This window comes from Natrix helvetica, assembly GCF_964273705.1.
Source record: "Natrix helvetica genome assembly, chromosome: 2".
In the NCBI taxonomy this organism is placed as follows: Eukaryota; Metazoa; Chordata; class Lepidosauria; order Squamata; family Natricidae; genus Natrix; species Natrix helvetica.
In genome coordinates, this window is record NC_138552.1 from 270,307,220 (window position 1) to 270,322,152 (window position 14,933).

General features: G+C 45.9%; 1 protein-coding gene across 1 annotated transcript in view; it reads left to right on the forward strand.

Moving 5' to 3' along the window:
* Positions 1–2,688: 2,688 nt before the first annotated feature.
* Positions 2,689–14,933, forward strand: part of KIF3C (kinesin family member 3C) — a 49,068-nt gene continuing 36,823 nt past the window's right edge. The window contains exon 1 of the mRNA XM_081944773.1: positions 2,689–4,592. Within this exon, the coding sequence (XP_081800899.1) occupies positions 3,180–4,592 (1,413 nt within the window). The 5' untranslated portion in view covers positions 2,689–3,179. The remainder of the gene's footprint in view (positions 4,593–14,933) is intronic.

Below are 14,933 nucleotides of genomic sequence, written 5' to 3' on the forward strand. Positions count from 1 at the left end.
ATATGATTCAGGATCTGGGGAGATCTCAAAATGTAGTCCATGTAAGGAGCTCAGGGGGTTGTTCTTAAGCTAGATAGGTTCTGCAAAGAAGAATGGGGGAAATATCAAAATATCAAACTCAAGACTAAAAACACATTCTGTAAAATACAGAAAGTTCATTATTCCTTTCTGCCAAAGGAAGTGATACAATGTAGTGTCTGAAAGGCTGCCTAAGCTTTTTGCATCTACCATTTTCACCATTTTCTTATTTTGAATCTAATAATATATATGTATGCATGTGTGTATATACATATTGTAGAACTAATTTGTACAGTATTTAATTCTCTACTCTGTGGGAACTGTTCATTTAGAGGTTTGTGCAAACATACAATTTGCTCCCAAAATATATCTTTTATTCAGATTTCTCTGTTAAATGCTCTGTAAAAATGGGTACGTAGGTTAATTAAATTTGCAGGAATAAGAAAAAGAAGATTAAATAAAGCATCATTGAACAATTCCTAACTATATGGGCATGTCCATGCATTTTCTTGGAAGGAATACCAAAATAATTTGTTACCTTTTCCCTGCATGCTGGCTGGGGAATTCTGGGAATTCTTAAATAATGATTTAAATACTAGCAAAGCCTGATCCAGACTCAACCAGATACAGCCAGCTGCTGATATGGGAGGTGGAGATTTAGAAAAAAAAACAGCAAATTTCTGTGTATCATTAATATCTTGATGTTTCTATTATTACTTATAGTTTTAGAGCTGATCCAAGATATCTAGATGCCTCAAGTAGACAATCCCCAAAAAAGAGCCCAAAATGTAACTCTCCCAAGGTGTGCTAATTAATGCCCTAACGAAATGAAATGGAAATGAAAAAGGCGGTGTATTATTTTAGGAGACCCACTGCTGAATGACCACTAGATGACAGCAAATAACTTGTCTCTTTCCAGAGATTTTTTGCAGCCCAGATCTGGCGAGGAAGTGGGGCTAGAGAAGAGTTGTTTAGCAAAACTTGCTGGGTTGTGCCATCTGTGTGAGATCCGCCTTTCCTTCTGCTAGGCTGTTTCACATTCCAAATGGATTTTTTTCTTTTCTTTTCTAGACTCAAGAAAAAAGCTCTTTTCTACTCCTGCCTAATCTTGGATTTGCCCCAGTCACCACAACCACATGTAAAATGACTGTGAGACCTAACAGGAGCCTACTTTTTAAAGAAGCTATCAAGGAAGGTGATGCACATTCATTTTGATTAATCTGCTCAAATCAGCCACTCTTTACTACATTAAAACCCCATGATGCCCAGCAGTCTGGGAGATGTAGCAACCACTCAACTGGGAAAAATTTTTGTACACTGTGCTGGTCCCAAAAATTCAAATGTGCAGCCAATTCTGAGGATGACATATCATGGCCTTTCTCTTGATCCGGAGGCTCCCCGTTTTGCTCCGAATGGCCGAAACAATGGCCTGACTCTGTTGTTACATCCCCAAATCCCCATAATTTCAACCTAAGACTCTCTACTGTTGACCTCGCCCCATTCCTAAGAGGTCTGTAAGGGGCATGCATAAGCGCACCAGCGTGCCTACCGTCCAGGGGTGGGTTCCTGCCAGCTCTAACCTCTTCTATAGAAGAGGTTCCACAAATCTACAGTGCTGTTTAGAACTGGTCCCAGCTCCCTCCCCCCGCCCATCAGCACCACGCTTGCCCCACCCGCCGCTCACTGATTGGCTGGCTCACCAATCGCCCCGCCCACCTCTAAGAGTTCTATCTAAACCTTAAAGTCTTAAAGCTGTCAAGTTTGAACACCCCTGGGGGTTTTTTCCCTAAAGGGTTAGGGGTGCAAGGGTCTTGTAACTTGACAGCTTTAAGACTTGCGTGCTTCAAATGCCAGAGTTTCTGAGCCAACATTTTGGTTGCTAAGCAAGAGCGTTGTTAAGTGAGTTTCACCACATTTTACAAGTTGGCCATGCCCACCCAGTCACATGGCTGGCAAGCCACTCCCACCCAGTCACATGGCCAGCAAGCCACTGCCACAAAGCAGGCGGCACCTACAGAAGAGGTTGTAAAAAAAATTGAAACCCACCACTGCTACCGTCCCTGACCTACTGTCCCCATTTATTCGTACCCATTGCCTGTGTTCATATTTATGTTTATACTTATACCTATTAACTTTTACATGTCTGACAAACTAACTAAAGTAAATAAATAAACACGCCTGTCCCTTTAAGAAACAGCCCCCGCCCCCAACCTACCGCACCAGCCTACCTTGTACAAGTCAACCGGCTCAGAGTTGCATCCTTCTCCCCTTGTGGGTGAAGAAGACAACAAAGGCAGGACTACGTCCCCCAGGATGCTTTGCGAACAGTGGGCGGGGTAGCCGAGGAGCCGCCGGTGTTCCCCTTCTGGGGGTGGGCAGCATCTGAGGATGAGGAGACGCTTTCTGTTATCATCACCCAGCCCCCTTCCGCCCTCCCGCGTTTGCCTTTTCCGTTCCAGGGCAGCCACCAGCAAGCCAAGCGCCGGCAGCCCCCTCCCCTCCACCGGATCAGCGGCAGCGGCAGGAGCATCTCCCTGCGGGCGCTGCTTTCCCCCACCCTCCCCTCCCTCCCTTCTGTTTTCCTCCCTCGTTCTCTTTACGTGCGAGAGGGGCGGCAGCTGCCGCTGTTGCCGCTGCTGAGCTGCAATGAATGAGCATCCAGCACTGCGACTCGCGAGCCCTTCGGATCGCCTGGAGCTGCCGAGGAAGCCGCTGAGAAGCTGCTGAAGATTAGGAAGAAAGCGAGCCTAAGGCAGAGCGGGGGGCTCACGCCGTCCGCCGCCTGCGGGGAAGGCTGCAACCGCACCGTTCCCCCCCTTACCTCTCTTCTTCCTCCCCCCCACCCCCCACCCCCCATCCTTCATGGCGGGATGAGCCGGCATGGGTGGTCCGCGGTCCTAGGCGGGATGCTGTGAACGGAGCATGCCTTGACTCTACCTATTGTGCGAAGAGAAGACGGTGCCGATAACCGCAGCCGCGCCAGCCTGTCAAGTCCGCTGCCGCAGCGGAGCAGCCACCCAGCAGCAACCTCGGAGCGGAGAGGAGGACGAGGACCTCATGCCTAGGAACGGGGCGGTCGCTGCCCAGCCCTGACAGCCGAAGGGCAAGGAAAGCCCCCCCCCCCCACCGCCGGGAGTAAGGAACCCCGTCTCGGTTTCGCCATGGCTAATAGGCCGAGGGTCAGCGAGACTCTAAAAGTGGTAGTCCGCTGCCGCCCCATGAACAGGAAAGAGGAAGCCACGGGCTATGAGAGGATCCTGGACATGGATGTGAAGCTGGGCCAGGTGACCATCCGGAACCCCAAGGCCTCCCCAGGGGAACTGGCCAAAACGTTCACCTTTGACGCCGTGTATGATGCCACCTCCAGGCAGGCAGACCTGTACGATGAAACGGTCCGGCCCTTGATCGATTCCGTCCTGCAAGGGTTCAACGGCACCATCTTTGCCTATGGTCAGACAGGTACCGGGAAGACCTACACTATGCAAGGGATCTGGGCTGACCCTGAGAAGAGAGGGGTCATCCCCATCTCCTTTGAGCACATCTTCACCCACATCTCCCGTTCGCAGAACCAGCAATATTTGGTCAGGGCTTCCTACTTGGAGATCTATCAAGAAGAGATCCGAGATCTCCTGGCGAAAGACCAGAGTAAGAAAATGGAGCTGAAAGAGAACCCGGAAACGGGGGTTTACATCAAGGACCTTTCATCCTTTGTGACAAAAAACGTCAAAGAAATTGAACATGTCATGAATTTGGGGAACCAAACCCGATCGGTGGGCAGCACGAACATGAACGAGTACAGCTCCCGCTCACACGCCATCTTCGTCATCACGGTGGAGTGCAGTGAGACTGGCCCAGATGGAGAGGATCACATCCGGGTAGGGAAGCTCAACTTGGTGGACTTGGCTGGGAGTGAAAGGCAGAGCAAGATGGGTGCCCAGGGGGAACGGCCCAAAGAGGCCTCCAAGATCAACCTCTCCCTCTCTGCTCTGGGGAATGTGATTTCAGCCCTGGTGGATGGCAAAAGCACCCATATCCCCTATCGGGATTCCAAGCTCACCCGCCTTCTGCAGGACTCTTTGGGTGGCAATGCCAAGACCATCATGGTAGCCACGTTGGGCCCAGCTTCCCACAGTTACGATGAGAGCTTGTCAACCCTCCGATTTGCTAACAGGGCCAAAAATATCAAGAACAAGCCACGAATCAACGAGGATCCTAAAGATACACTATTACGGGAGTTCCAGGAGGAGATCATCCGCCTGAAGGCCCAGTTGGAGAAACGAGGGATGCTGAGCAAGAAAAGGCGGAGGAGTAGCCGGAGAAAGAAAACCATAGATGGGGAGGGAACCCCCGAAGGTGAAGAGCCAGAGGACAATGAGGATGGAGGGCTGGAAAAAAACATGAAAAATTACTTGAAGGAGCAAAAAGAAAAGTTGGAGGAGGAGAAAGCAGCCATCCAAGATGACCACAGCCTGGTGAATGAGGAGAAGCAAAAGCTACTGGAGGAGAAAGAAAAGATGATTGAGGAACTCAGGAGGGAGCAAGAGGCCACTGAACTTCTAGCAACCAAATACAAGGTAAGTCTCATTCATACCACCATTTCTGAAGTGTGGTTTGGATACACAGCACTTGTGCATTCGGAGGGGGGGGGGGAGAAGCAGTGAGGGAGGACATCATTTTCCAGGTGGAGCAGGAGGTCCCACATTGTCCTAAATATCATCTGATAGGTTTAACTATTAAGATTAACTCTCTCCCCCTTTTAATCACACTTCATTAATCAGATGGACTTCTTGAATTCTTAACTCAGCATGCAGTCATTCATTATTAGGCCTATTCCAGCAATACTGGTGGTAAATATGGGTTGATGCTTGGTGAAAAGAGGTGTGACTTCCTGGGGAGACAGAGGCCACATGCTAATATTTTGTCTGCCAGCGCACACTGGACCTTGTGGCAGTAATGGATTTCTGTTGGCTGCAGTATCTGCTGGGCCTCTTGCTTAGGTTTATGCGCTGTCATGTGTCGGATTCCTTTGCATAGGCTGTCAGACGCTCTCCATCTGGCCAGGAAGGAGGAGTGGCTGAACTGTGGAGCGATGAAGCCCAGTAGGGGGTCTTTGGTGTTTAGGGCTGGCAGCTTCAGCTAATAAGCGCTTCCGTTTTACAACAAAGCAGCACAGAAAAGGCCATTGCTATGACTGGGTGGAGGTGACCTCCTGCATATGCATTGGCTGGTACCTCTGGGAGATTGGCCAATTGTTCCTGCAGTTCTGATGGGGTTTCCTTTTGTCTCTGCAAATGGGTGTTAACAAGAGGGGATGCAACCTTCCCTGACTTCCAGGTCACACCGCCTGCAGCATCTTAGGGGTTTAAGTGAGGACTTTCCCCATCCTATTTCCGTCCCAATACTTTTACTGAAAAGTGTGCCTAACAGATGCTCAAAGGTCATTCCTCCCCCCCCCCCCAAAAAAAAACCCTGTATCTGCATCTTTTTGCTGACTCTTGTTTTGGCCAGATCTGCAAGTGTTGTCTGTGCCCTTGGTTGCCTTTTAGTGTGATCTGGGAAGTGCAGCAAGATAGGGCCCATCCTGTGGGCCAAGCATGAGGTTTTCAAACTTGCCTCCCGGTTTGAGTCTCATCTCTCTTAAAAAATAGGTGGGCGTGCCCCACGATTCAGGCTATGGAGCACATGGAACATCTGTGTTTATTGAAAATGCTTAAGTTGGTCACTCAAGTAATCAGTTTGAAGCTTTTGTGCAATATATTGAAGCATAAACCCAACGGTTGAGGTTCACACAGGATGCTAAGCTGCAAAAGAAAAAAATCCCTAGTCAAGGTTAATACAAAATCAAATACAGCACACTGGACAAATGTAGCTGCTTTGCTTTTAATTGACATGGTCGTATGAATACTTCTGAAATGTTTATAGTGATTCTATACTGTATTTCCAGGATGAAAACACAAGGTGCTACTGAAGCTCCCCAAAATAATGACCCTGCCCCAAATTATGGCTTTTAGAAAATCTTATGTCAAACTACCAGGCTTCCCTCCTCTCTTAGAACTAATTGGACATTCCAAGAACCAAACCTTGGAATTCTTCAACAACTACTTGGCATTTATCCATCCATCCTTCCATCCAGTGTATGTGTCTGCCTATCTACCCCATAAGATCCTAGAATGGTAAACCAAATTCAACTGAACAACCGATTAAAACCAAAAAGAAACTAAGGTCCCAATAAAATTTCAGTATTTTCATCATATACGCCCACAGCAGAACTCCAGTAATTAAGATCAACAGCAAACATTCTATGCCGTCTTCATTCCACCCTCTTTATTTCCAACATGCACATCTTCAAGAGTATGTTTAAATAAATAAATGTGGGAGAACATTTTAAAGGAGAGGTACTTTCCCACGTAGGTTCCTTTAAGCCATAATTTGCTGAATAAACCATGGTTGGTTCGACTTAAACAATATATAAAGGCATAACCCAGGGTTTTACAAATCTGAATAGTTGAGTTTATGTGACATGTTAAGCTAGAACCAAACCAGCCATATGCCATGTATGAATGCAATCGGATGACTGAAACTATTTTCTTTGTTGATATCACACAATAACTAATCTCAAGTGGTCAGGGTTTCCATACCATAAAGGTAAAGGTTCCCCCGCACTTGTGTGCTAGTCGTTTCTGACTCTAGGGGCGCTGCTCATCTCTGTTTCTAAGCTGAAGACCCAGCGCTGTCCGACGACGTCTCCATGGTTATGAGGCCGGCATAACTAAATGCTGAAGGTGCATGGAGCGCTGTTACCTTCCCACCAAAGGTGGTTCCTCTTTTTTTACTTGCATTTTTTATATGCTTTCGAACTGCTAGGTTGGCAGAAGCCAAGACAAGTAACTGGAGCTCACTCTGTTACTCGGGGCTAGAGATTCGAACCGCTAAACTGCCAAACCTTCTGATCGACAAGCTCAGCATCTTAGCCACTGAGCCACCGCATCCCTTTTTCCATACCATACCATGCTTAACCATAAAAAAAAATCTAACTAAAATTAACACTAAGTGTTAACTCAGTATGTTTTCACATTCAGACATTATGTCTTTAATTGACTAGGTTAATCATTTGTGGACCTAGCCTGTGAATCTCTGGGATAACTTCACACACACACACAACACACACACACACACCACACCAACTCTCCATATGAGAAATCCAGAATCGCACAGGTGACCTATTTCATTAAGCAGATTTTGCAAGTGTCAGTTGTCCAAATGCTGCTGTTGCTACTTCAATCTGGTTCAGCCTGCTTCTGCGATCACCACCAAGGGGTGGGCTCAGTCCCATGAAGCTTTTTCAGAGTATTGTCAGTCCTGGTATGAATATGCCTCTGAACATGCACAGAGCACCATGCTCTCATATTTCCAGGATTATGACTGGTGTTTGCAGAATTCAGGTGGCTCAGTGGCTAAGACACTGAGTTTGTCAATCAGAAAGGTCGGCAGTTCGGTGGTTTGAGTCCCTAGCGCCATGTAACAGAGTGAGCTCCTGTTACTTGCTTTTGCCTGGGAACGACTAGCACATATGCGCAAGGGGAATCTTTACCTTTACTTTACCTCCTACCGGCAGAAACCACTGGACTCTATGAAGGGGATTGACACCCCACAAAATACACCTGTTTGCATATTATTCTTGGTACTTGGTACAATGCAAAGAGGCAAAGAAAGAAGCCAAAGTCCAAAAAGGACCAAATCATATTTGAGCATACCCCCAAAATGGGCAAGGGGCTGATGAGTTTCAAACTTGGGGTGTGTGTGTGTTTGTAAGCCCATTATTTACTGTGATTGCTTGGGCTGAAGCAGGGAATATAGCTGTGCATGGCTAGAAATATTGTATTCTCCCCAGGTGAAACTTATCACTTTGGAACTGCCCTACAAATGATGTGGCCTCATTGCAAATGCAGACAGTATTGCCAGCTAGATGAATAGCTAAGGCTGAATGTGCATTGCTCATGAGAGCTACAGTGAAGAACTCCATGCTGTCTGGGCTTTGCACATGGCTTATAATGAGAAGAAATGTATTGGGCGCAGGGTTGTCAGGACTAGGAGGTTGTTTTGCAGCCAAAACTATGTTGGGTTTTTAAAAATATATTATTTTTGGTCCACTAAAGACCACAGAGATCATTGTAGTGATAATACTAAAGTTACTGGAAAGGGTGGGGGCAGAATGTCAGGCCCATTCTTCTTTTTTTAAAGTTTTATCGTTTCTTTCTTTTTTAGTATGATAAATATGTACACCAACTCTATCAGGGACTGAATATACCGTATTTTTCAGAGTACCTTTTTCCCTCAAAAAAGACGGTGAAAATCTGGGTGCGTCTTCTACACTGAATACAGCATTTTTGGCCTCCCGTTACCCCGGCCCCTTTCAAAAAATGGCTGTGCATAGCCTTTAGGAGGCTTCCAGAGTGCTTCTGGGGGCTGGGGGGGGGCAAAAATGAGTGAAAAATGGGCTGTTGTTTGCTCGTTTTTGCCCCCTCAGCCCCCAGGAGCGCTCTACTAGCTTCCTAAAGGCTATGTATGCCCTTTTTTGACAAAAAATGGGCCCGTTTTCGCAAAAAAACAAGCCGTTTTGGGGAGGTCTGCAGAGTGCAAAACTTTTTTTAAAAATTTGCGTCTTCAAAATCTTGGTGCGTCTTATATTCTGGTGCATCTTATGCTCCAAAAAATATGGTACCTTCCCCTCCCCTTTCTTTTTTCTTTTGGAAGAAAATTACACTTCCGCATTTTGATACTTTGCTGCTGAATTTCATTGACAAAATCTTGGTGGTTGAGGAAAGTTTTTTAAAGGCTTGCCATCTCATGCAATTTATAAGCTAAGGGTCACTCCTAGGAGTATCCTTCAGTGTGCAGATGAGGGACACATGATGCTTTCTCAGAATCAGGCTTCTTCTTTTCTCTGCTACAGTAGGAATCAAGGCTTCAGTGAGATGAAAGAGGCCGTGTTTTCCTCCTTCCTCTTTAGTCCCTGAAATCACATGTCCTTTTCTAGGAGGGGAAAACCTTGGATCCCATTTTTTCTAATCCTAGATCAGTAGTGAGGAAATAGCATGTCCATGATACTCTCTTGTTTGATATTCCTGGTTTTCCAGAATTGGATGGGCACAGAGGATGCCCTGGTGGGATTCAATTTTTTTACTACCGGTTCTGTGGGCGTGGCTTGATGGGCATGGTATAGCATGGTTTGGTGGGCGTGGCAGGGGAAGGATACTGTAGAATCTCCATTCCCTCTCCGCTCCAGGGGAAGGTTACTGCAAAATCTCCATTTCCTCCCAATCAGCTGGGACTCGGGAGGCAGAGAATAGATGTGGGTGGAGCCAGTCAGAGGTGGTATTTACCAGTTCTCTGAACTACTCAAAATTTCCACTACCAGTTCTCCAGAACTGGTCAGAACCTGCTGAATACCACCTCTGCTAAAGATCCCCAACAAAGCTCTCCAAGATATGGACCTCTCAGCTTCCAAGAAGATAGCAGAGGCATCTGACTGACCTCTTGTCATTAAAGGGAGGGAAAAAGATGTGGGGTAATGGCATCTGCATGAATGTTTCCTTCTGTTGGTTGGAGTTACCCTCTCAATGAACAAGCACAATGCCTATAACAAGTCCCCCCAGCCCATACAGCCTTGGGTCAGTGGTGGCCTAGAAAAGAAGGAGACCATTGTGTTCCGGAGAGAGGCAGCTTTGTGAACGGATGGATGGAAAACAGAGGGAAGCCCTCCTTTTCTTTAGCACACAATCCAGCCTTATGGAATATTGTGTTTACAAAAAATCAGATCAAAGACTGACCAGCTTAGCAGCCCAGAAAAGGACATGATCTCATTTCCAATAGGTGGGCCAAGGGATAATAAATATTATGAACGATCTGATCTGGGGAAATACATTAGCTGAGCTGAGCCATTGTGGGTTTGTATATCATGACTTGTGATTAAGCATGTTATATAGGTACCTGGCCAGTGGTAATTTTATAACCAGTGTTTAAAGTATCTTCAGCTTCAAGCATTGCCTGAACTTAGTCAATGGTGTAATGCCTGCTTCCTTAGTTTAATGCGACTGCTTCAGCCATCTTGGAAGAAGAGCCCAGGAACCTTGCTAGGCATACAAAGGCAACAAAGATAATGGGAGTGATATAAATAGCAGGAAAAGTGGTCATGCTCAGATCTTTGATATTGTGCTGCTTTCAAAACAGCTCTTGCGTTTGGCTCCCTGGGAGTGGTCAGTAATCACAAGGATGTGTTGGATAAAATGATCACTGAACCACATTTTGCTGCCTAGGGCTTGATTTGGCACATCAAGAAGAGCCAAAGAAAAGAGCAGTGGTTGTGCATGGCTACCACCCTAATATGACAAAGACCCCAGAAACTAGCTGGTTAGATTTTGCTGTATAATTGCCGTGTTTCCCCAAAGCCCTTGGCCTTATTTTCTGGGAGGTCTTATTATTTTTGAGGTGCAGGAGGAAGTGAGCATGGTCACCTCATCGCTGCTGCTGTGTTGCAATATTTTCGGGGGGGGGACAGCTTATTTTTGGGGGAGGGCTGATTTTGGCGCATGTGCGCAAAAGCCCGATTGGGCTTATTATCCGAGGAGGTCTTATTTTCGTGGAAACAATGTGGTTGGGAAGTGACAGTAATGAGTCTCTCCTAAATCAGGTCAATAGTCCAATTAGCTCAGGAGAGTCCACTGTCCACTTTGAAGGCACTGCCATTGGTTCCTCAAGACCCCTGGCCAAATATCTAGCTTTTTGAATTTGATATCCTTGGCTATCAGTATAACCACCGAACCTGCCTTGGTGCCCAAGATGTTTTAAGCCCCATTACCAAAAATTAAAGAGCTTTTTTTTTTTGAGAATGTATCCTCTTGCCCAGAAAAAGAAGGCAGAGGTGAGCTGAGATTGAAAGAACATCTCAGTTTGGGCTGTGAATATTTTATGACTGCCACACCTGCCATTTTGCAAGTTTCCTGTACCATGCTCAGAATTCCAGCTATTCTCACCAGCTCAACAAGAAAAAGAGGAAATTGTCAGTGAGGAAAAGCAGCAGATCTTTCCTCAGCTCCAGAGAAAGATTCACCGAGTTACCATCTGTGGGCTTGAGCTCTAAGCCATAATGTTTGCGTGGTTCAGCTGTATATATTCTATACATCCAGCCTTCCAGCAAGCCATGTTTAAGCAAACCATGACTAAGTATGTTGTGTGAATCTGATCAGAAAGTAATTTATGTTAGAGCTCTGCTTTGCCCTTGTGTTTCCTGTGGTGGAATACCATTGCATTCTATTTTAATTTGCAAGATTTTAGTAAAGGAAACTTAAATAGAAAACAAAGAGAGATCGTGTGAGGGTTTTTTATGCTATCTTACTATCATGCTTGATGGAATTGTTTTTGATCAGCAGCTGCCTTTAGCAACATAATTGCAACGGAAGGCTGACCTAATTTTGACAAGCACTGGGAATGTAGGCTGTAGGGCTAGGCAGAGTAACTAGCGCTCTAGATTGGGCTCCCTTTGGGAGCATGTGTGCACACAATGCAGTTTCAGAGATGTGATTCTTACTGGCAGAACGGATGGAAGTGAAAGCAACAGCATTGCATTAGTAATGCTAAAAGATGAAATGGGGGCACAGTGACAGTATTAAGACTACAAAACTCATCCTTCATCTATTTCTAAATGGGAGACTATTGTTGGATAGCGATCAAATGAACAATAGTCTTTTTTTCCCCACTTCAGCAAGGCTGCGTGCACATTGTAATTCTACAGCAGCAAGAAACATACACACACACTAACAATAATTGTATTTCCACACGATGACAGTCAATTTAAAAAAAAACCAACACATTTCTAGCCTTTTTGGTACTCAAAATGGGCTTGAAAATGTATCAGGGACATCTGGTGAAATGCCTGAAACCAACAGGGAAGGGCTAAAAACTGAAAACACAATTTGTAATATGACTTTATGTGTTTAGGATGCTAAATTAAATTGTTCTCGGGAAAAATGTTATCTTGTAAGGGATACTCTAAGCTGTAAACCAGGGATATGTAACTTCGGATTTGATTAGTATTTTTATAGCTTGTTGAAGTCATTACTCCAAAATTGGTGGTCTCTCCCCGTCCATTTTAGAAGGTGTTCTTCAAGCATAGCAAACAGCCCAGAAGATAAGCTCAGGATCCCAAAAGATCTTGACAGGCTCCATTTTTTCTTGTCTTTGTCTTCTGTGTCTTTGGAAAATAAGTTGACCCCCTCTTCTTTGAGATCGCTCCTCAAATACTGGAATACTGCTATAATGTCATTCCTAGTCCTTTTTTTCTCTAGACTAGCCATATCCAAATCCTGCAACCGTTCTTCATATGTTTTTTCTCCAGCCTTTAATCATCTTAGTTGCTCTTCTTTGCACTTTTCCCAAAGTCTCAACTTCTTGTTTTGTAATGTGGTGACCAAAACTGGATGCGGTATTGCAAGTGTGGTCCAGAGGTGGGTTTTTTGGCGGTTCACCCCAGATCGGGTGAACCAGTAGTGGTGGCGGCGGGAGGCTCTGCCCACCCGCCCAGACGGTTCTGTACATGCGCAGAAGTGTCGTACGAGCGTGCAAGTGCACGTGCATGAGCGAACCGGTAGTAAAATAAATTGAAACCTACCAGTGGTGTGGTCTTACTAAAGATGTATAAAGTGGTACTAATTCTTCATGATTTTGATTCTATGCCTCTGTTTATACAACCCAGGATTGTATTACCTTTTTTGGTGGCTGCCGCACAGTGCTCATGTTTAAGTGACCTTCAAGGTCCCTCTCACAGTTACTGTTTTTGAGCAAGGTTTCATCGGATCTATACTTGTATCTTTGGCTTTTCCTGCATAGGTATAAAACCTTGCTTTTCTCCACAATAAATTTCATGTTGTTGGACAATTGACTGTGAATCTTAGACAGTGGCCCAGTGGTGGGTTACAGGCGGTATGCCCCAATACGGGCGTACCGGAGCCTGACCGGAGCACCGGGTACCGTTCCGGTACGGTGCTCCGGAGGGCCCACCGGCCTGCCTGAGCTCCTTACCTGTCCTTTAAGCCTATCCATGTGGGCAACAAGGGTCCGTTCCAACTGTACCAGTTGGAAAGGGATCCGGAAGCCACCACTGCAGTGGCCCCTAACTTTTGGGGCACTAGGAACTAGTTCGATGGAGAAAGGTTTTTCCGTGAACCGGAAGGGTGTGGCTTTGTGTGCTGCTTGCATCCTGTGGATGGGGCTTCACTTGTTTGCGTGGCCCGGTTTCTGACTTGCTGCGGCATAGTAGCAGTCCAAGGACTGGGAGTTGAGACAGTGTGACCACATCCCCACTCATATCCAAGATTGAGCTTCATCTGCTTTTCCCTATCCAGACCCCTATAGCCTCTAGACACTGAGATAGAAGATTAGTGACCAAGAGTTATGTAAATAGGTATCATTAGCATATTGTTGATATCCAATCCCATGACAACAGATAACATCACCCAGGAGATTCATGTAGATGCTAGATAAGAATGGCGGGGGTGGGTGGTGGGAAACTGAACCCTGAGCAAGAGCTGAGGACTTCCCCACGTCAATAGGAAGGGGGACTGTTTGTGGAAGAAGGAGGAGAGTTAACACAACACTGTGTGTCTCACTCCCAACCACCTGAGTTGATCCAGAAGGATAAAGTGATCAATGGCATTGAAAGCCAAGAGATTTAGAAGGACCAGGATGAATGTGTTATTCCCATCATAGGTCAAAGGGCTGTCTCAGTAATGTGTCCAGATCTGGTAGGGAGCCAATCTGTTTTTCCCAGCAATGCTCTAATGTCTTTTGCCATTTTATTTCCCAGTTCCTTTGAGAACCAGGAGACCTCCGAGATCCATATGTAGAAAAGGCCATGAAAGTAGAATCTGAATCAAGGCTGTCACCACATTATCATCCCAAGAGACGACTAAGGCCTAAGTTGAATTGAGGTCTAACCAGTATCTGGGCAGACAAATTGATAGGCATGAAGAACTCCAGAACGATGATCTGTATTTCAAGGGCAAGAAGAGCAACATTCCCAGTTCCAGATCACATTGTCACTGCCCCTAGAGAAAGAACAGATCCCACAAGTGACCCTATGCATCTAACTCTTGATGACTTGGGTCAGGTCAATGGTTGCCATGGTGGCAGCTGTGAACTCCCAAGCCACTTCAGACTCCACACCTGGGGAAGGCAAGTTGACATCTCCCAGTGCCATAGGCTGGAAAACTCAGGCACAATGTCGAGCAGTTCAGGTAAGGAAGCCATTATAGACCAACTTACAACCAATTTGTTTAGCGATCTTTCATGGTTACAACCACACTGAAAATGCGACTTAAAGCTGGTCCTGGCACTTGTGACCATTGCAGCATCGCCATGGTCACGTGATCAAAGGTTGGGCAATTTGGCAACCAGCATGCATTTATGACAGTTGTAGCATCTCAGGGTCATCTACGATCTTCTCAGCTGGCTTCCGACAAGCAAAGTCAATAGGAGAAATCAGATTGGCTTAATGATGGCATGGTTCACATAACTGCAGTGATTTGCTTAATAACCAGGGCAAAAAAAAGTGTCATCAAACCAGGAGTGGCTCACTTAACAACTGCCTTGCTTAGCAACATAAATTATGGCCCTATTTGCACTCGTAAGTTGAGAACAATCTGTATGCAGCAAGGAGGCCTATACAGTAGCAGCAGTCCTATCTGTTCCCTACAGCTTGTTTCTGCAAATAGGATCTCACCTCTGGATATCTGTGGGGCAGGAACTCCAAAAGCCACAATAGCCACTGCCCCACCATTGGCCTGGGTTCGCAATTGCCACATTGGAAACCAAGATGGCACTGGATCAGTAATGCTATCCTATTATCTTCACTACCGGTT